Below are 22,272 nucleotides of genomic sequence, written 5' to 3' on the forward strand. Positions count from 1 at the left end.
AACTCTGGAAGGAAAGCTGGGCCTGGAACTAAGGAAGCCCAGTCGCCAGCCTAGCAGTCTTCCCATTTAACACGTGTGATCCTTCTGCAATTGTTTTCAAATCTTAATTTCGACCTAACAAGACAACAACAAAAATCCTTTGATGGATAAAAGTAAAAGAAAAGTGTTAACAAAGTGTGTGTGAGAGAAAGGGGATAATGAATAATTATATCAAAATACCCAAATAAGAGAAGCTCTATACTTTCTGGCAGCCATGGCAATAGGAAAGCAGGATTGTTACATCATTCTCATTGTTAAATCAAGGGAAGCATAGAAGTTCATCAGGGCAGAGAAAGTTCTTAATTCTCAGTGCAGAGAGACTCATATATACACAAGCGAATGTGTATCTGCACACATACGCATACACTTACCCCATTTCTCTTTCCAAGGAACAGGGCAAGCCGCTCTCCAGAGCCCTGCTGCCTCTCTCACACCACACTACCACTGCATGCAATGAAGCACTTCAACAGTTAAAACATTTTTGTGCCAATATTTTAAGAGTGCAGAAGGTTCCAAATTACATGTAAAATAAACAATGCCAGACTGTGAAAACTCTTGGCTGCAACGTTCTCTGATGTTAACAAGAGTTTCTTTATTACTGTAACCTTTCAGAAGTGAATAAAAATTATTTCTCTGCCCTAGTTTTGCCCTCCAGTAAAAAGGAAGAGAACAGGGACCATGGAAAGAGCTGCACAATGACCTCTCATGAAGCCTAGGAGGCTGGGAAGGGGGCAGTTTAAAACACAAAGCCTTCCATATATGTTTCTAGTCAAAGGTTAGAAATTTAGTTTGTGCTGTGCTGATCATATTGTAGAATTTCACGTTCCTAGTATTTTTATGTAACTAAAACCCTTAGGGGGACAAAAGGGCATTTTCAAGAGCCCGAACTAAGCTGCTACTATGGAGAAAACCCAAATCTTGATCCAGGCTCCTTAGCCATTCAGTGAAATCTCCTGACTCAGAAACTGAGTCTGAAGTGCCCTTAAAAAACAGGGAAGAAGACCTATAGGTGGCCAGGACTTTGACAAAATGTGTTATTTTGCAGACTTTTGAGTCAATGAGCCTGTGAATACTGGACACACAGAAGGATCTCAAAATGGAGCTAGTCTGGACAGTCTGTTTTCACCACTGCAGGAGAAAGAGGAAAAAAGCCACCAAACAAAGGCAAACATGCTCTTGTCCTCTCACAGAACACTGCCTTTACCCACGCCATTCCTCTGCCCAGAATGTTCCTGTCTAGCAAACACTCATCCGAAAAGATACAAACCAAATGTCATCTACCCCAAGCTTTTCTCCTCTGGGCAGAGCAATTTTTAAATATCATAATCTCTTAATATTATAATTACCTGTTTATATGTTTGTCTTCTCCTACTAGACTGGGGAGTCAGGGACAATATCTTTGTCATCTTTGTATCTCCAGTGCCTAGCAGAGTACCTGGAAACTAGCAGACCACAATAAAATGGTTGGATAGATGGGTAAAACCTTGTTTGTGTCTGGGAACAGAAATCAGACAGAGAATGATTAACTGCTAAAAAAATAGAACACAAGCTCTGGGATTTAACACAAGGCTAGCTTTTCAGACTTTCACAGAGTTGCAAATGTTAAGTCTGGAAGAGAATTTAGAAATCATCAAGCTCTCCTCCCCAGAGAGGTGAGGTGATTTGACTTACTCAAGCTCACCCAGAGAGTGGCCAGGCTGGCCAGAACTCCTTCCATTATACCACACCATCCTTTCTCTTTACTGTCAAAAATTGCAGGTATAAATATTTATTTGGCAATAAGATGAGAAATATGATTAAGACTACAAATTATGAGAATGTTATTTCATTATAAACAAATGAACAATGGATGTCACAGTAGGAATTCAAATAACTTTATATAAATTACAATATCTGAGTTGCTTAAAAAGCTAAACATAGCATACCATATGACCCAGCAATTCCACTCTTAGGTATATACCCAAGAGAACTGAAAACATATGTTCAGATAAAAACTTGTACATGAATGTTCACAGCAGCATTATTCAAAAAAGCCAAAAATGGAAACAGCCCAAATGTCAATCAACTGACGAATGGATAATAATATGGGGTATATCCATACAATAGATTATCCATAAAAAGTATGAAGTACTGAAACATGCTACAACATGGATGAACCTTGAAAACATTATGCTAAGTAAAAGAAACCAGACACGAAAGACCACATATTATATGATTCCATTTATATGGAATGCCCAGAATAGGTAAATCCACAGAGACAGAAAGTAGAGTAGTAGTTACCAAGGGCTGGGGGAGAGGGGAATGGGGAATAACTGCTAACGACCATGGGCTTTCTTTCTGAGGTGATGAAAATGTCCCAGAATTAGATAGTGGAGATGGTTGCATAACATTGTGCATTTACTAGAAAAGCACATTCAAACTGCTGAATTTTATGGTATATGAATTACATCACCATTTTTTTTTAATGGAAAAAAAATACAATCTCTTCCTTCTAGTAATTTAACTGAAGGAGTCAGGACCAGAGATGCTTAAGGACTCACAGGTTCTGAGTTATATGACAGTAATATAATGCAAGTCTGGGAAGAAGTAAACACTTTTAAAATCTTAATGCTAATGCTAGAACCACAGTTTTTAGCAACGACCTTTTCAGGCAGTACACAGTAGTGATTAAGAGCATGGGCTCTAGAATCTGGCAAGTTTGGGTTCCAATCCAGGCTCTCATATTTACTGTGTAAGTCTGGTCCAGTTACCTAACTGGTAGGCTAAATAATGGTCTCCCAAAAGATATCTACATCCTAATTCCTGGAACCTGTGAATGTTACCTTATATAGCAAAAAAGGACTTTACAGCTGTGATTAGGTTAAGGATCTTCAGATGGGAAGATTATCCTGGATTTCCAGGTGGGCCCTAATTGTAATCACATGCACCCTTATAAGAGGGTGGGAGAGGGTGCTTAGACCCAGATAGAAGAGGAGAATGCAATGTGCCCACAGAGGCAGAGATTGGAGTGATGTGGCCACAAGCCAAGGAATGCCAGCAGCCACCTAAAGCTAGAAAGGGGCAAAGAACAGGTTCTTCCCTAGAGCATGGCCCTGTTAACATCTTGATTTCAGCCTAGTGAAAATGATTTCTAGCCTCCAGAAGTATGAGAATAAAGTTCTGTTGTTTTAAGTCACCAAGTTTGTGCTAAGTTGTTACAGCAGCTATAGGAAACTAATATACTAACTTGTCTGATCCTTAGTTTCTCCATCTGTAAAATGAGGATAGGATTTCATGGGTAAGATTGCTGTAAAACATAAAACTGAAATGGTGCTTATAAAGTGCACAGCAAAGAGAAAGTGCTCAATAATTGTTAGCTATTACTATTGCTGACCTCTGTTTCTGTATTATGCTGAAATTCTCAACTTTCACATGTCACTAGTCCATCCCAGACCCTGCTCCTCTTAGCAAGGGAAGCAGTAAGAGCTGGCCATCAGGAAACCTGAGTTCCGTTCGTTGGTTGGTTTCTAACATAAGCTTACTCAGCTCTCCCAGAGCCAGTTTCTCCATCACTTAAATGACAGGATCAGACTAGAGCAGTGGCCCTCAAACTGGAGGCTTTGTTAAAATACAGATTGCTGGGCCTCACCTCCAGAGTTTCTCATTCAGCAAGTTCCTAAGTGATGTTGAAGCTGCTGGTGTGGGGACCACTTTGAGAATCTCTGGATTAGATTATTTCAAGGTTCTTTTCCAGTTTTAAGTCTGAGATTCTCCAGGAACATCCCATAGATGTAGCACTCCAGTAATAAACACAGCTGTATCAGGCTGAAATAGCCTTTAAACTAAGTTCTTTTCCCCGTGGGGGACAGGAGGGTATGAGGTTATATGGTAAAGACTGCTTTTAATTTTTGAACGAAGCAGAATGAAAAATCTTAAGCAATGGTGGGAACAGGAAGAGGCTGTCCCCTTATCCAACGTGCTGGCCCCATTTTAATTTCTCTTAATCCCACCCTTCTTCCTTTTCACCAGACCCCTCCCCCTAATGCCCTCCTCTAGAAACACATCTAGGTGTCTCCTGAATACATTTATTGGCTTTGCACAGTATAATACCACCTTTGTTAGTCTCCCAGCCCAGCCTCTCCAAGCACAGTGTTCAGTCTCGGTGTTCCTCTACTCCTAAAAAAACATGACCGAGGAGTCTCTGAAAAATAATTGTAAAATCAACTAGGCGAATTCAGACGATGTGGAGATATTCACACTCTAAATGCTGGAAAAAGAAACAAATTCAGAACATTGTTAGCATTCTCATCTGTCTTTTTTTTTCCCCTTAATCTCTATCTGTCCTGTTGAGTAGGAAACCTCTGCCGTATTGGGTTAGAAATTCTGAATAAAGGGGACTCAGGCTTGGGACTGCACTGAAGAAATGGAACAGCTCTAGATTCAAGAAAAGCTGTCCTCTTGGTCTTTGGAAGTCTTTGGTAACAAGACAGGGGAGAAGGAACCTGCCATGAAGTTGATTTCCACTTCCCCCTCACCCCCAGAGGTATCATCGTACAGTAAAGCAGACACTGGACTGGGAATCAGCATACCCTAGTTTTTGGTCCTCATTTTGCTGTTTTCTAGCTGCATGACCTTGGGCAAATCAATTAACTTCTCTGGGACTCCATTTCCTCACCACAGAAGTGAGAGGGTGGGAACAAATCTATAGTCCTTAACCTGAGATGGGCATCAGAAAGCTTCTGGGGAAGTTTTTCAAAATACACACACCTGAGCACCTTCAGACCCAGAGAATCTCTGAGGCTCCCAGTCTAATGTTCTAAGGTTCATCTATCCTATAAAGTGGATTAAAAGTATAAATGATGAGAGAGCCAGGGAATCCATGAGGCAGGTCACAGAGAGAAAAATGAACTTTTTTGGGGGGGTGGGGGGATGGGTCAGAGAAATTGAATCCAGGTGCCATAAGAGATCATTAATTCAGTATTTGGGAGATAGTGCTGGCCAGACATTAATAATAGAAGAACATACATACACCCAACGAGTATCTGAGGGGTGACTACATTAGGCACTCTGTGTTAAGCACTAGGGATCCTAGGATCCTTATCCCATCTAATGGGCATGACCTACACAAACCCGTAATTACAGTACAGCATGGTAAGTCCTATCTCAGAAGTTTGTGCAAAGTGCTGGAGGAATACAGACAAGGGAGTGGCCAAATATACTAATATTACTGGGGGGTGCTGGGAAAAGCTCCTTGGAAGAGGTACTATCCAGCTGTGTCTTACAGTGCCATGAGCAGAGGAGACAGGGTTAAGACCACTTCAGACAGAGGGAACTGCATGAACGAAGGCTCAGAAGCATAAAGGAACATGGAATATTATAGCACCAGTGAAAACGAGGCATGAGTGGAACATGTGTTAGAGTGTGTGTGTGCACACGCTCAAGTATGAACATTTGCATGTAGGAGAAGTTTGCTGGAAATTATACTAGAAAGGTGGGCTGGGGCCAGAATGTGAAGGCCTCTCCCCCAATTTTTCACTTTGTAAAGCTTCAAACTTATTATTTTTTTTTAAGGTGTAAGATTAATACAGCAAAAGGTTGTTGTATTACAACCAAGAAGGTTCTCCGATATAACTGTGAAGGGTTCTTTATGCCATTGCTAAAAAGTTTGAATTTTGTCCCTCAGAGATTTCTAGACAGAAGGGATATGATCAGATGTGGGATTTGAAAAGAATACCTCTGGCAGCTTAAATGGTGGCAGGTTCACTAGAGGGGGAAAGTCCAGGAACTAGTTAGGAGGCCATGTCCAATAAAGGACAGATGATGAGGAACTGACATGAAGCAATGGAACAGAGGAGAGGATAAAATCCAGAGATATTTTGGGCAGAAAAGTGACAAGACAACTCGATGCAGAGGATGAGGCAGGAGTTGAGGACATTCTAAAAATTCTAGCTTGGGGGGCTGGACTGGTGGTGATGACCTTAGATGTGAGACAGGAAAACACAGGAAGAACAGGTTCGTGGAGCTCTTTATCCCATCTCCTGAGTGAGATTTATTTAGGAGTAGCACTAGTGACCCCTGAAAGAGAGGTGTGGAAAATGGCTTTAGCTGTGCCCGATGCACACAGCTCTAAGCAGTATTCTGACTATGGTACAAAAGATACCAAATGCAACCGGGCACCCAGAGAGATTGGAGGCAAAAGAAATGTGATGCATTGGAGAGGTAAACAGTTCTGCAGTGATGAGCTGAACTGGGAGTACTTAGCATGAGGGGTACTTAAGAAGGTATTAGGGGAAGGCAGGACTACACATGCACTGAGTCAGCCAGGGCTTTGTAAAATGGATTTAGGTCACTGTTTCTCCTACAGAAATTCCAAGAGGCAAACTGAAGATAAAAAAGTGGATGAAATTCACTTATTTATTCAGTCAAGAAACATTTACTGAATGCCTACTAAACACAAAGCTCCACTGAGGCACCATAGGAATACAAAGACAAACAAGTAAGAATTAGCCCTCAGGAAACTCACAATCTACAGCTGAACATAAAAATGGCCATGAGAGAGATAAATGACCAGGTGCATAGACAGCAGTTTCACGCTTTATTTAATTTCAAATACAGAAACGTTTATAACTTCTCTTTTAGGGACACTCCCTGAAGTGGAGTGAATCCAGTACGCCACTCAGAAGGTCACATGACCTGAGCCATCAGACTGGCATTCTGGTTGTATGCACCCAGGCATCCAGTCAGTTAGAAAACCACCTAAAGCATACACTCCATGCACTCTTGCTACCTCTTAAGGCCTGAGGATAAGAAACTTGCGTACAGAAAGGAACGCATCTATTAGAGGTACATCTTCAGCTGGCTCAAATTCATGGGCCAATTCCAAAATGGAATTGCTCTACCTTCTAAGAATTTAGTCTTCTCTCCCCTAATAAATAAGTATCCACTCCAACATCTTAGGACATTTAAAAAATGTTCAAAAGAACGATTGCTATTGGAAAACAAACATGTATTCTTACTTTACAAGCTTCGAGCCCATGGGATTGCTCTGTATTTACACTCCACCATTCATATTACTGGCCACAAAAACTATACCTTTAAAGTGGTCCTTGCCTTTTAAAACAATACCTTTGTCAGTGAGTTTTAATTCTGACCTAGAGATGCAAAGTATAGCAAAATTTTTACCTCATGGTAAAACAAAGGAGTTTGATTGAAGATTTTTGTGGGGGGAAGGAAGAGATGGGAATGGAATTAGAGGTCTGGAAGGAAATTTCCAGAAATCTAAAGGACATGTAATTCTTATTTCTACTACCTTTTATAGATTTAAGGCTTTTCTGGTTTAGAAATATAATGTACCTTATTTACAAATTGTTTCTTTTTAATCAAATAATCCCACTAGAAGATGAGAAATCATGGACAAAGAAAAAGAAAAATTGAGTGGAGACAACTTCTCATTTCTTTTTCTTCCAGTATTTAAGACTAATGGGCAAACAAATATCCTCAGAATAAAAAGGATACCTCCTCACCCTACTTTTCCCAACACTTATAGTGGGCTTCCAGAACCACCTCCTTTCATCAGGTATTTACCAGGCATACGTTCAGCCAAGGAGCAATGACTGGCACTTTGGAGAATACAAAGAGGGATGCATGTGATCCCGCCCCCCAGGAATCCACCCAGAAGGCAGTCAATACATGAATGACACTGATGCAAAACAGAAACAGTAAAAGCCAGAAGAAGGGTAAAGATAAATTATTAAGGTACTAACAGCTAGGGGAAACCGGGTTTGGCTTCCAATTTGAAGTGGAGAGACATGAAGGAATTGCGGCTGGCATGTTAGGGCAATCTAGGTATAGGTACCACATGAGAAAAGACACAAGACAGGAAGAGCAAAACATTCAGCTTGGCTGCAGTGAAAAGTACGTGAGGCGGGCTTCCCTGGTGGCGCAGTGGTTGAGAGTCCGCCTGCCGATGCAGGGGATGCGGGTTCATGCCCCAGTCCAGGAAGATGCCACATGCCGCGGAGCGGTTGGACCCGTGGGCCATGGCCGCTGAGCCTGCGTGTCTGGAGCCTGTGCTCTGCAACGGGAGAGGCCACGCGGTGAGAGGCCCATGTACCGCAAAATAATAAATAAATAAATAAAAGCATGTGAGGCAAAGATGGAATGTGATGTTCACCAAGTGCTTCCTATGTACCAGACACATGTGTAGAGGTTTCTCATATTTAAGGTTCAAGAAGAGTTGGGGAAATGAGTTTGGAAAGGTAGTCTGGAGTATGATCAGAGGACTTTACAAAGCAAAATGCTAGTTCTGAAAAGCAAAGTAGAATTTTACAAAGGAGTCCAATTCAGCCCACAGCTCCTCCACCTCTTTCCAGGCCCTCTGCACCATTCCATCAAGCAGCTCTGCTACAGAGAGAGCAGGAGACCGTGAGCTGACAGGAGGTTCATCCTTATTCAGAAAAGCAGCGAGCAAGAAGTCACCTGACATCCTGCTGAAGCCAACTGTCATGCCAGGGACCACTGACAGAGATAAACTTGCAATTTCTTAACTAAAGCCCATCCCCACCCACTCCTACCTTGTCTCCACAGTTTGGAAAGCTTAAACCTGCTTATTGTAAGCCACAAGGTGGAGATGTCTGGCAGGGCAGAACTGAAAGGAAGTCGTTTAGCCAGCCTAAAGTTACCATTAACACTTTGAGCCACTGCCTTGAGCTAATTTTTATGTTTGTTTTTTAAGTTTGGTTGAAATGTCACAAATGGAAAAATTAAGTAAAGCGCTCCAGTTAGCCACAAGACTGGACACACCTGGCTGCAAACCCAGCAAAAGAAAACTTACTTCATTAGTAGGAGAGGTAGAAAGTGAAATTTACATCTGAAATCTGCCTGCACCAGGAGAAACTGCTGAGGCCAAAGGCGCTGTCTGTTTTTACAGCTGTGTCAAGTCTTAGTTCTCTACTCTTACCAACACTCAGGAGTGAGGCAAGGGCCCAAGGAAAAATGGTCTCCAACCTCTTCAGCTGCAACTCAGCTCACAAAGGTTTTTAAGAACCAGTTAATGAAATAAAACAAGACCAGATGAGGTGATATAATGAACTTTATTTCCACAGCTAATTTATATGTTTAAATCCCAAATAATGTTTTTTTTAAAGTCAGAACACTCTAAATTATTGATGTGATTTTTGTAACCTCAAATTTAACACTTACTTTTTATAACCAGCTTCACTGATGATATATGAGGCTGCCATATTTTTCACAATAGTTGGGCTCCTAAAAAGCTGGTAAAAAGCAAATTTTTGGAAAGTGAAAATTTTCTCACCAAATGAGACTGGAACTCTAATTTCAAAGGATTTCTTGATCCAAATTTCTAATGTGTCATTAATTCGCATTCTCAATCTTCCCCACACAAATCTACTCAAGTAAAGTAATGGCCTCTAAGAATTCTTTGGCATAAGAAAAATCACCACTACATTGATCAGTCTTATAAATTCTACTTTTTATATGAGTTTTCTTAAAGATGCCAAGTAACACAGAAATAGATTTGCAAATTACCACCTTCACATCATAGGTTTTCAAAGCTGAAAAGAAACTTGGAAATCATGTAGTCACCCACCCCCCCAAGTTTTTTTTTCTTAACCAAGAAACTGAAGCAAGGAGAAGAGAAAAGACTTGCCAGCCAGGCTCAGAACCAGGCCAGACTGGCTCCCTCTGGCTGCTACTTTTCTCCAGCCACATGCCATTCTTCTCCAGCCTAACCTTCTCATTTCTTTAGGTTGTACAAACGCCAAAGACTGAGGTCCCCTCTACACACACACAGTCACGCTAACAACTGAGAAGTGGCTAATGTATAATTTTCTTGCCTGTAAAAAGGGTGTCTGTTTATAGCATGAGGTTGGAAAGGAAGGAGCAAATCAGTTATAACAGAAACGTAATAATATTAATTCCCCAACTCTTTGAAATCTCTATTATTTTTTATAAATTTATTTATTTATTTATTGGCTGTGTTGGGTCTTCATTGCTGCATGCGGGGTTTCTCTAGTTGCGGCGAGCGGAGGCTACTCTTTGTTGCGGTGCGCGGGCTTCTCACTGTGGTGGCTTCTCTTGTTGCTCGCGGAGCACGGGCTCTAAGAGCGCGGGCTCAGAAGTTGTGGTGCACCAGCTTAGTTGCTCCACGGCATGTGGGATCTTCCCAGATCAGGGATCAAACCCGTGTCCCCTGCATTGGCAGGCAGATTCTTAACCACTGCGCCACCAGGGAAGTCCCTCTATTATTTTTAAATCATCTTTTATTTAGAGTCTTTGTAACTAAACTTGAGCTTGGCATTTCTGTTCATGAAGACAAATTTAAGAGTCTATACTTGGGGAGCATTATGGATCATCTGAAACCCTGCTATTCAACGTGTGGTTGCCCCTCCCCCACCCAGCCCCACCAGTGGAATTGGCATCACCCAAAGCTTTTTAGAAATGTAGACTCTCTGGCCTCACCGAAAACCTACTGAATCAGAATTTGTATTTTAACAAGATCCCCAGGTGAACTATAGGCTCATTAAAATTTGAGAAATGGTGGTCTAACACACTTCTCTATAGGACAGCATCATATGTAGAACAATTGAGATAGAAAAAAATGGTTGGATAAAATGGGAGAAAAAAAAAAGAAAGGCTAATTTCTGCAGGACTGCATTGACGTACACCTGGACCAGAGACTACTAAACCGAGTATGATCTATCTGACAAATAAGTTGGCTTTAAAACAGAATTTCAGAGGCTGAAGTTCAATTTATTCATTCATTCAACAAGTATTTATTTATCCAATGTTTACTGTGTAAACAAAAAACTGGATAAGACAGGTTTCGCGCCTTTATATAGCATACAGTCAAGCAGAAGGGACATTATAAAGTAACATGGGAGAAGGTTCAAATTGCTGAACCTTGTGATGGAGATATATATATGTAGGTCCCAAAGGAAATCCATTTGGGGATGGAGGTGGGGTAGAGTAAAAGGTTCCTGTGGTCCAGGAATTGGCAACCTATGACTCATTAAGCTATTCAGTTGGGGACAGCTGTGGTCCACATGGCTCTAGTGGTCCCACTTCCAGAAGAGTTTAATCAACAGTGATAAGAAAACAGACTAACTCATAGAAGAACTACTGTGTAACTGCATGGCAGTAAGCCGAGGCTTTGGCTGGCCAGGGGGTATTACTGGTCATCATTAAATGGGATGATTTGAGACTGCCAGCACTACTGTATATCCACTGTGAGCTGCCACAGAGTTGAGCAGTAAGTACTTGAGGGCATGTGGAACACTCAGCTGGTTGAAGAGCTTAAAGACTGCTGATCCCACTCTGAGCAGCTAAACAGCAGTAAGGTATGACAGTGAGAAAAATGAAGAAGGAAGCAAAGAGTGTAATTACAAACACACATTGACTCCAAAACAGATGATTATAATGATTATGATGACGAAGATGATGATGACAGCAGCTAAAACTTTGAAATATGCTATCATCTTCTTAGAATGAACAGAAATGCTAATGGTCTGCTGTCCCAGAGAAAGGCATGTAAATGTCAGTGAAGCTATCTAAAGATGAACCCGAAACGAAATTGAGCTATTTGTAATGAGGTGGATAGACCTAGAGTCTGTCATACAGAGTGAAGTCAGAAATAGAAAGATAAATACCGTATGCTAACACATATATATGGAATTTAAGGAAAAAAAATGTCATGAAGAACCTAGGGGTAAGACAGGAATAAAGACACAGACCTACTAGAGAATGGACTTGAGGATATGGGGAGGGGGAAGGGTAAGCTGTGACAAAGCGAGAGGGAGGCATGGACATATATACACTACCAAACGTAAGGTAGATAGCTAGTGGGAAGCAGCCCCATAGCACAGGGAGATCAGCTCGGTGCTTTGTGACCGCCTGGAGGGGTGGGATAGGGAGGGTGGGAGGGAGGGAGACACAAGAGGGAAGAGATATGGGAACATATGTATAACTGATTCACTTTGTTATAAAGCAGAAACTAACACACCATTGTAAAGCAATTATACTCCAATAAAGATGTAAAAAAATATAATAATAATAAATAAATTACTAAGCAATTTAAAAAAAAAAATAAAAAGATGAACCCATGTCTACTGTGCTTTCTATACACGCATTTCCTCCAAAGTCATGAGAATCTGAAAATACCCTCAATCCAGATTCTCAGTAGGCAACCATCATTTCCATGACTTAGTCTCAAAGACTACAATTTCACACATAGAGTGAGCACATGATACCATCAGACAATAACATAGGAAGTGTGTGAAAATAATTATAGTAGATAAAAATAAGACACGGGAGATCTCCCACTTAATTCCCATGCAGCATGGAAAGATCTCTAAGATATATTGTTGAGTAAAAAAAAAAGTTGCATTTAAGTGCATAGAGGATGATATCATATATGATAAAATATATGCACGCAAAACCACAGAACTTTGTGCTGTAATGAAAGAAACCAAATTAACCCATTTTGTGACCCTGTCTGATGGTTTGGCTTTAGATGCTCCCAAGCTAGGAGGCAATGATATGGGAAAAAAACAAGGAACTACAATCTACTAAAACACGGTCTAGATACACAAAATACACAATATACACAAAGGAAGAGATTACTATTTATATAACCAATTGTATCCTAATGTTTTGGTTTTGGTTTTCTATTGTCATCATATTCTGTTATATACATACTACATATTCTCCTTTCTCAGGTTATTAAATATACCAATGTACCTTTTCAGTAGATACCTTGCCAAAGTATTCTAGGTTGTCAGTGATCAAGAAGCTTGTTTTTAAGTTCTTGAGCACAGTGCAGGCCCCATGCCAGGATCTTTCCATCCAAACTAATTGTGAACTGACACACTGAACTGGTATCAAAGGCAAAGTGTCCTAAAACTGGATTATTATTATTTGATTTTATCTGTTCACCAAATCCATCCCTCCTATCACCATGATTTGGACTTAATAATCCCATCTCCGTACATAGGATGTACTCACACTGACAAACCATGGTAATGTGGGCAAATACATAAATAAAGTGTCAGTAGCATGCCAGTCTTCATAGAGGCAGAAGTGACTCTAGGTGAATTACCACTTGATATCAGGCCATTCTAGAACAGATAAAACTTCAACTCCAGTCAGGCAACCCCTCATTGGAGTTTTCCAGGACCAGAATCTGATAGCACTCACTTACCCCCATGATTCTGCCACGCTGCTCAACATCCTCCCACATAAAATGAACTATGATACGACACATGTATTTCCCACTCCGGCCTTCCTGCTTCATTCGGACTAGACACATCCTGGGTGGGAAGAAGACATAAAGAGTCACTGGCTGTTTGCATTTTTCACATCACTCATTTCCACGGAAGGTCAGCTCATCTAAGTCATTTTATCAAAGGGCACAGAATCAAAAAACTAGAAGTGATTAAAAAAATCTTTTATTGAGCTATAACATAGATACTGAAAAGTACATAAATCTTAAGTGTACAGCTTGATGAATTTTTACATATAATATACACCCATGTAAGTACCACTCACATCAAGACATAGATTATTTAGAGCACCTCAGAAGGCTCCCTCATACATGAAAGGGACCACTTTTAGTTGTTTAAAGGTAAGTCTGAATCCTTCATTTTACTGATGAAAACAGGAGTTCCAAAGAAGGAAAATGATGTGCCCAACACCACAGAGCAGTCTATAAAGGTGGGTATAGTACTGAGCTGTCCCATATGGACGCCACTAGCTACATGTGGCTACTGAACACCTTAAATATGGCTAGTTCAAACTGAGATGTGGTATAAGTTTAAGATGTCAAAGATCTAGTTCATGAAAAAAGAATATAAATATCTCAAATTTTTTACATTGCTTACATGTTGAAATATTATCAGGTATATTGAGTTAAAGAAAACCTATTATTAAAATTAGTTTCATTTTTTTTCTTTTCACTTTTTTAAATGGAGCTACTAGCAACTTTTAAATATGTGACTTGCATTATATTTCTGTTGGATAGTACCCGTCCAGAATATAGATGACAGAAAGTATTATGATTTCATCTGTATAATTATCAAATTGTTTCCCCCATTAGAATGTAAGTTCCATTGAAGGCAGACATCAAGTCTGGGTTTTTTTGGGTTTTTTTAAATCATTGTATATCTAGGGCTTAAGTATAGTATGCACTCAATATATATTTTCTGAATAAATAAATGAATAAAACATCTCAGGGCCAAGTTTAGGGCTCTTTCCCCTAAACCACATTGCCTCTAATCAGTCCAGAATGCTCTCTGCTTAAGACCTTACATAAGAATATAAGAATATAAACAGGGTCACCAACTTTCCAAGATAGCTCCTAATCTCATTCTTATGACCACACGTATTTCTATTATCTCTTGTTAAATAGTTATTAAGCAGCTACAATAGGACTACTCACCTAAAAGACAACTCCTACTGTAATTATGGAGTATTTAGTCTAAACGGACAATTCTATCTCCATACACAATTAATCCTGCCCATTTAAATCTACTAGCAATAGTAAGGTCCAATGGAATGATTCCAGCCTGGCCTGCCTCAACATCTCTGTTAATGACTAAGATGGAGAAAAGAAAACATACTTATCAAATATGTAGAGTGCAAGAAGCTGGGCAGGAAGACAAATATGTTGGATGACCCAACCATGAACCAAAAATACTTCAACAGACTGTTTCAATGGGCTAAATCTAACAGGGATAAATCTAGACCCTGCACTTGGGTCTAAAAGAACAGCTGTAGAGGTACAGGATTGGTGAGTCATGCCCACCTATGTGTGAAAAAGCCTTACTGGCTTACGTTGACAGTATACACTGAAGGGGAGTCAAGAAGATGATATGGTTGCCCCCCAAATTAATGTGATTTTAGAAACAGTAATGCAAATATAGTATCTTCATGTACAAAGCGAGATTTTTGTTCTATTCAGCACACGTCAGACTCTACTTGGAATACTGTCGACAGTTTTGAACATTATATTTTAAGAGACAAGAGGAAGAGTTGTAAGATCAGAAGATACTTAACCTGGAGAAAAACAGGACAGTTGCCTTAAATATTGCAGAAAAGTGATTAGACTGTTTATCCAAAAGGTAGAATCAGAACGAATGGGTGGGTCACAGAGGGAGAAAAACTACTCAACATTGAATGCTGAAAGTAAAAACTTTCTAATAGGGGAGTTTCTGAAGATTTGAATAATGTAATGGATGACCTCAAAAAGCAGAGAATTTGCAATTCGGCTGTCTATCTGATGGAAGGCTGACTACACGATCTCTAAAGTCCCTTCCAACCTCGGGATTTGCTGATGCTGTGATTCTAAATTTGTAACCTCTGAACCCAGTTAGTGCCTAAGAAATAACACTTTGTGACAATAAAAACAGGTCATGGAAAAAGACTTGGCCACTTTATATGATATAGAGCATATTCCAAGGCAGAAACAAACTGGGGAAAGTTCAACAGTCCTTTTTCATAACATTTTTCTTAAAGTTAACCAAAGTTAGCCTCTCCACCTGAAAAGACGCTGTGTGTTTTGATGCTTAAGTGTCGTCAGAGGCCAATTCATCAACAGCAATAGTGAGGTAATGGAATTCTTCACTTATATGAAAATTCTCTAGTTTGTTAATACACCTGCCCTCTGAGGTTTAAAAGGCACAGATTTTCTCAGACCATAAACTTACTAACTATATCAACATGGAGTGAAGTGTTTTTTGTTTCAGAGCAGTTTGTTTTATAGCCCTTACAGTCAAATGGTTATCTGGGTTGAAAAGGTAAAGCAAATTGAAGATACTTTCAAGATGCTGACTGACACTTAATTCACTCAATGGACATAAATTTACTTCCTACTGTGTGGAGATTAGAGTGATGGTTAACAAGAGCCCAGCTTCCAAGGAGCAGTTAGTCTCCTTAGGGGAGACAAGAGCCCTAAGAGAGAATGCAGTAAGTGTCCCGAGAGGAACACAAAGTGCAATGGAGTTTGAGAGGATTACTCTTGGCTGAGTGGGATCAGGGAAAGCTTCATGGAAAATGAAACATTGTACCTGGGGCTTGGAAAGGTGAGCTGCAGGTGGACAGATAAAGAGAAAGAGAATTTCCAGAAGATGGAACATTATGAGCAAAGACAGGGCCATGGAAAGCTCAGCACATAGACAGGGACAATACCTAGATTTTGTGGAAGGGAAGTATAGGAAACAGAAAAATATGCCAGAAAGGTCATGAAGGGCTTTTAAATGTCATGCTGAAAAGTCTGGACTTCACTCAGCAGACAAAGGAGAGCCACTGAATGTTTTTCAGGAAGAAGGGGTGTAATAAGATTAGGGGTGTAATAAGACCTTGGCTTTAAGAACAGATAAGTCTCTCAGAAGTTAACCCTTTCTTTCTTCCCAGCTGGAAACCCTTTCTTTCCAAGGCTGAAAAATGACAAATTTGGTGAATATTTACTTCAGTAGAACTATGGTATTTACAATTGTCTGATCCAGAAATTTAAATTAAGTGTGCATCTACCTTTTGAGAGAAATGCAACAGCAAAGTTTGCTGCAACCTGCACCTAATTTTGCTGATACTAAGAGTTTAAAAAATATAGATTCAAGCCTGATAAATGAAAGAAGGGCAAATTCTAATTATTCCTAAAACACCGTACCTAATTAGTTCTGTAGACAATTGATGACAATTTGAAAACACTATCAAATATAAAGTTCTACAGTAAATTTCATCTCACATAGTTAAAGTTATAAAATCAAAACAATCAGTCTTCTCATTAACAGGAAGTGTAGTGAAGATAACCATGAGTTCTACTGGGAAAATAAGATTCTGATCCACAGGGCTGCCCGTTCATCCACCATCACCAAACTCAGCTAACTAAAGGCTCAACTTATTTTTGTCCTGAATTTGTGAATCAAATTCTCAAGGTAGTTAAGGACAGAAAAGTCATCTTGTTGTGAAGAACTTTTGTGTTTGTCCTCTTCAAGGAAAAAGCACAGCTGAAGGCTGGGGCCCACATCTTAGACAGTCAGCTGCCTGGAATGTCCAGATCAAGCTGAAGGTCAATTCTTAGGGTACCTAACCTTGAAGCCTACAAGTCCAGTCTACTCCTTTCTTTGTTTAGTAAATGTTTTGAATAGACAATACATGCACATGTTAAAAAAAACGTTAAGTCCCCTTCCTACCCACATCTCCCAATCACCAGGTTCCTCTCCCTAAGGCAACCACAGTTAGCAGCTTCTTAGGAAACCTTCCACATGTAATCTATATATATACCAACTTAGTGTATATGTACTCTTTTTACATAAATAGTAGCTTCCCTTTTCTCCCCATTTTCCACGATGGTAGCATTCTACACACACTTTTCTTACGTTGAAAAAACAATCTGTTACAGAAGGATGGTGGTTAAGAAATCTCAACTCCAACTCTGTGCTTCATCCACAGATACTACAGTCACCCCAGTGAAACCCTTTTTAGGATAATAGAGTTGTAGTAATTTATTTAGCAGTTGTTAGGGTAACATCTGATCCAGGCTGAATTCAGCTTATCTGGCAATTTTTTCCTATTCTAATAAGACTAAGAAATAGGAAAAAAAACCCTTTAATAGCAAAAATGGACAAGTGCTGTAATTAACAGCTAACACAACTATGTGCCAGGCACTGTGCTAAGTGATTCAGATACATTATTTCATTTAATCCTTACAACAACTATCGGAGGTTGGTATTCTTCCTGTTCCCACCTTACAGTTGAGGAAACTGAGTCTTACAGAAGTATCGTGCCCAGAGTTACAAAACTTGTTAAGTGTCAAAGCTGGGATCTGAACCCTGATAATCTGATCCCAGAGTTAGACTGTTTTTCTGCCTCTTTTAATGACTAGAACGAACCTTCCAGAATCCATTTGCTTTTTCATTTAATCCTCACAAGGGCAATAATTTAAGTTTCAAAACTAACATCATATTAGAAATAAAATACCAGAAGGGAGAAGACTGGCTAACCTGAGGCAAACACACCTACAACAGCAAAAAGTAACTGCTGGCAGACTAAAAGGAAAGAACCTAAAAATGTATTTAAAATAAACACAACAGCAGTTCAACATGGAGGCTATAGCTACGAGTACAACTCAAAGAAGGCAGCCTGGCAAAATACAGTTGAGAGTTATCAGAACCGGGACTTCCCTGGTGGTCCAGTGGTTAAGACTCTGTGCTCCGAATGCATGGGGCCCGGGTTCGATCCCTAGTCAGGGAACTAGATCCGGCATGCAGCAACTAAGACCCAGCACAGCCAAAAAAATAAATAAAATTTTTTTTTTTTTTTTTTTTAGAAAAAGAGTTATCAGGACCTCCTGAATGATCCAGAATAGGTTAAAGTATGTTGGAAGGTGAAAAGAAAATGAGTAAAACAAGTTCAAAATGGTAAACAAAAAAGATTTGATGGTCCTGGTACCCCCTACAAAACAAAGCCAACACGTGTCACAGGCTCTGACCATACAATAATATTTGAGCCATTAAGTAAACTATTCCACAATTGAGAATACTAGGTTTAAATAAAAGATCAGGACAGCTTTACTTCAATTTACATCACGGATGCATTCCTCATAATAAATGCTTAAATTAAATGTTGAGGGGTCAAATTACATTTTGCTACTGATTAAACTTCATAATTTCGGAGCTGTTCTGGGGGGGAAGAGGAAGGGGAAGAGGGGAGACTTCAATGCTAAAACATAATAAAAATTGCCCTTGGGCTTCCCTGGTGGCGCAGTGGTTGAGAGTCCGCCTGCCGATGCAGGGGACACGGGTTCGTGCCCCGGTCCGGGAGGATCCCACGTGCCGCAGAGTGGCTGGGCCCGTGAGCCATGGCCGCTGAGCCTGCGCATCTGGAGCCTGTGCTCCGCAACGGGAGAGGCCACAACAGTGAGAGGTCCGCGTAAAAAAAAAAAAAAAAAAAAAAAAATTGCCCTTAAGAATGCAAAAGAAACTTTAAAAAGAGACAATAGTCCACTCAAACCTAAAACTGCTCTAAAAAATAAAGTCTAGTTTTTAGTCTTTTTAGAAAGAGACAATCTAGTAATTTGTAAATTCTTGTATTAAATAATTAATTTAATCATTCATTAACAAGTATCTACTTAGTACCTACTCCGAGTATAGACTTAATCTATGCATCAACTACCCTCTGTTTAGGAGCAATTCCAGTTGCCCCTCCTGAGTCTGATGATGTTCTTAACCCACAATTTATTATTGAGGTTTTGAGCTTCACAGTACTATCCTTGTCTCTCAGTGATTCCAGTGCCTCATAAATAATACTGATCTCTTTTACATATAAGGAAAGCAAATAACCCAGTTAGCAAAGTAAAGAAAAAAAGGAGTGTTCAAACCCTAGTCTGATGGTTCTCTAATATCTAAAATACAGGGGGAAAGGGAAGAAAGACTCATTCACTAGGAGTCTCAAAATATAAAGGGCTAAGATTTAAATTTTGCCTTATGGCAAATAGTAATAATGATTATTACCGTCTATTAAGTCCTCTAATATGAGACTAGTCACTGTAAGATGCATTTTCATTCACCATCTCTTTCAACATACATCACCATCTAAGTATAACTGTCCCCATTTCACAGGAAAGAAAACTGACACTCTGAGGACATTAAGTACCTAAAGGTTGCTCAGTGAAGGAGAGTGGAGCTGGAGTGAAGCCTGGGCTCCCCCTCTCTCCCTCAAGCCACAGTGCCTCCCAGGGCAGTGTCAGTATTGACTGCTCCCCCATCCTGTGACAGCACAGCTCCAAGGGCCTCTTCCTGCTAGGTCAGACTTGGAGGAAGACAACAACACTGCCTGCAGAGTTCAAAGGAAGGAGAGTTTCCTAGCCACGCTTTCCTCCTCTCTGCCTAAATCTGGGAAGGAAGAATTCTTGTTATTCCTGACTCTGACCTCCTGCCATGTCCTGGCAGCTCTCAGCATCCTGTCTCACTTGCTCTGCTTGGGCCTTCTGACAATGCCAGTTGTGTTTTGGCCTTGTTTCTCCCTCATGGTAGTCTATAAGCCGCTCAGAGAGGATCTGATTTTGAATTCAGTGAAGACTAGTGGGCACTTGGGCAGGTTTGTCACTCTGGCTGCTATGAAGGAATCCCAAAGGGACACTCACGTAGCTTGTTTCCCTTACTCCGCCACCGGCTGGGGCCAAGAAAGCAGAGCTGACATGGCCACACTCAAGTCTCAGCAGTGTGCTAATGAATGAGTTTATTTATTTGTGAGCTGGCACGCTGACCCTTTCCTGGGGCTGTGTGCATGGCTATCTCCACCTGGTTTCCTAAACTCCCTCCCCACCAAGCCTACCCTTTATGTGGGGAGCATGGGGGCCACAGGACAGTCTGTGGGCAAACAGACAAGTGGGGCAAGGCACTTCCCTAAGCCATCTCACCTGACAGAGGGCCTCCTCCAAGAGCTACACCTGGCCTGTGGCCTGCCTGTCAGATCCAATATAACGAACAAGCTCCTGGGGAGCAGGTACCAGTGCTCTTAGGTTGTGCAATGTTGGTAAAATGATGCTGCATAGGCCTTTGGTTTGGGAAAAAAGCTACGTGTGTGTGTGTGTGTGTGTAGTTTAAAGAGAGTGACTCTGGCTGGGGGAGGCAGAGAGAGGATGTGCACATGGCCCGGGCTCACCATATACAGCAGGTCTGGAGCTGCTGGAATCCAGCATGAGCTCGAAAGCCCTACAGCTACATCAGAACTGCTGTGGTGGTGTTAAAGAGCCCTCTTGAAAAGGCCAGGAGTGTCTGCCAGGGCAGTTCTCTGGCTGGACTGAGACTGGACCCAGTCTGTTTTCCAACCCCTTCCGTCTCCACACTTTACTTCTTTCTCTTCGTTCCCAGAGGCTTCTTCCCTTAGGCTTATAAAAATGTTCTAGTGTTTCCCCATCTTAAAACAAAAAACAAATAACAAAATGCTTCCCCACTCCATCCTGTTTCTTCCTCTAGTGATCATCCTCTCATCTTTCTTTCTCACTTGGGACACCTTAAAAAGTAGTTTACAATTAATTCTTCCTCTCCTAATAACTCCTCAAGACCCCATGTCCTCTAGTTCTAGACCCCAGAGGGCCAATGCAACTGCTTTCTTTTGACTATCCCCAGGCTGCCTGCCTTCCCTGTGCTCCATAAGATCTGTATGTCTGCTTATCAAACGGCCCTTGGCACCCTGTACTGTTTTCAGGTTTACTTGTTGCCTCTCCCAGGACACAGACAGTGAGTGCTAAGAAACACAGTTTCATACAGTTGCTGGTCGGTGGTATGCAGTTCAAATTCAGGGCCACAGACTCCCATCCCACAACCACCGAAAGGGGACAAGCACACAGGAAGCAAAGTGTTGCAGAAGGAGCAGTTCGCAGAGTCAGTTTTGGATTTGGGTCTCGGATCCTCCATTACTGATAAAGAGACCTGTGAAAAATCCTTTAAAATTGCCAAGGTCATCTCCCCATTTGTAAAATGAGGGAGCTGGACTAGATCTGCGGTTTTTAAACTGTGCTCTGAGTTTCCAGGGAGCTACGTAAGGGTCCCTTACCAGTGGGCGTGTTGGGAAGACCTGAAGTGAGGTCATTCCCACTTCTTCAACCCAATTAGCAATCCTTTTATCTATTCATACACTGTGGCTGAGCATAAAAGCTCATCTGTAAAAAGGGCTCTGCTGGTAAAAAGATGGAAAACCATGAGGTCCCACTGCCTGCAATGCTTTTTCATCCACTCTTTGACTTGCTAACTTCTACTCATTATTCAGGGGTCAGTTTAAATGTCACCTCTTCAGTGAAGCCCTCCCTGAGTGAGCCACACCCCCTCAACTAAGTTATGTATCCCTCTTCCCCCACAGAGCCCTGTCACTTACTCTCACAGCACCCATCCCAGTTGTATTTTATTAATGATTTCTTCCAGGTTTTTCTCCCACACCCTCAGTCCTATGAGGGCAGGGAACAAATCTGCTGCATACCGTAGGTTCAATTAGAAAACAAATGCTGTAATTTTATGGATTTATGTTTAAGAATAAGCAGGTACTTAACTAAATAATAAATAGTATTAGTAATATTAAATATTATTCATATTAATAAATAATTATTTAATTAGATACATCAGTAGTTTTAGTTACCAATGAGGAAAGCAACTTAAAGCAACTCGAAGTTAGCCAGACCCATACTGGAATTTCCTCTCTACCATGCACTAATTAGCTCTGCAGCCAAGCTCTCTGATGGCTCTC

The 22,272-nt window shown here is 40.8% G+C and overlaps 1 protein-coding gene across 2 annotated transcripts in view; it reads right to left on the bottom strand.

The window, feature by feature from the left end:
• The window catches only part of UQCC1 (ubiquinol-cytochrome c reductase complex assembly factor 1), a 90,375-nt gene that overhangs the window by 30,277 nt on the left and 37,826 nt on the right, over nt 1-22,272 (bottom strand). For both annotated transcript variants that reach the window (XM_082857487.1, XM_082857486.1), the window contains exon 7: nt 13,235-13,343. In XM_082857487.1, coding sequence (XP_082713613.1) covers nt 13,235-13,343 — 109 coding nt within the window. The remainder of the gene's footprint in view (nt 1-13,234; nt 13,344-22,272) is intronic.

This window comes from Leucopleurus acutus (genome assembly GCF_964270905.1).
Source record: "Leucopleurus acutus genome assembly, chromosome: 16".
NCBI lineage: Eukaryota > Metazoa > Chordata > Mammalia > Artiodactyla > Delphinidae > Leucopleurus > Leucopleurus acutus.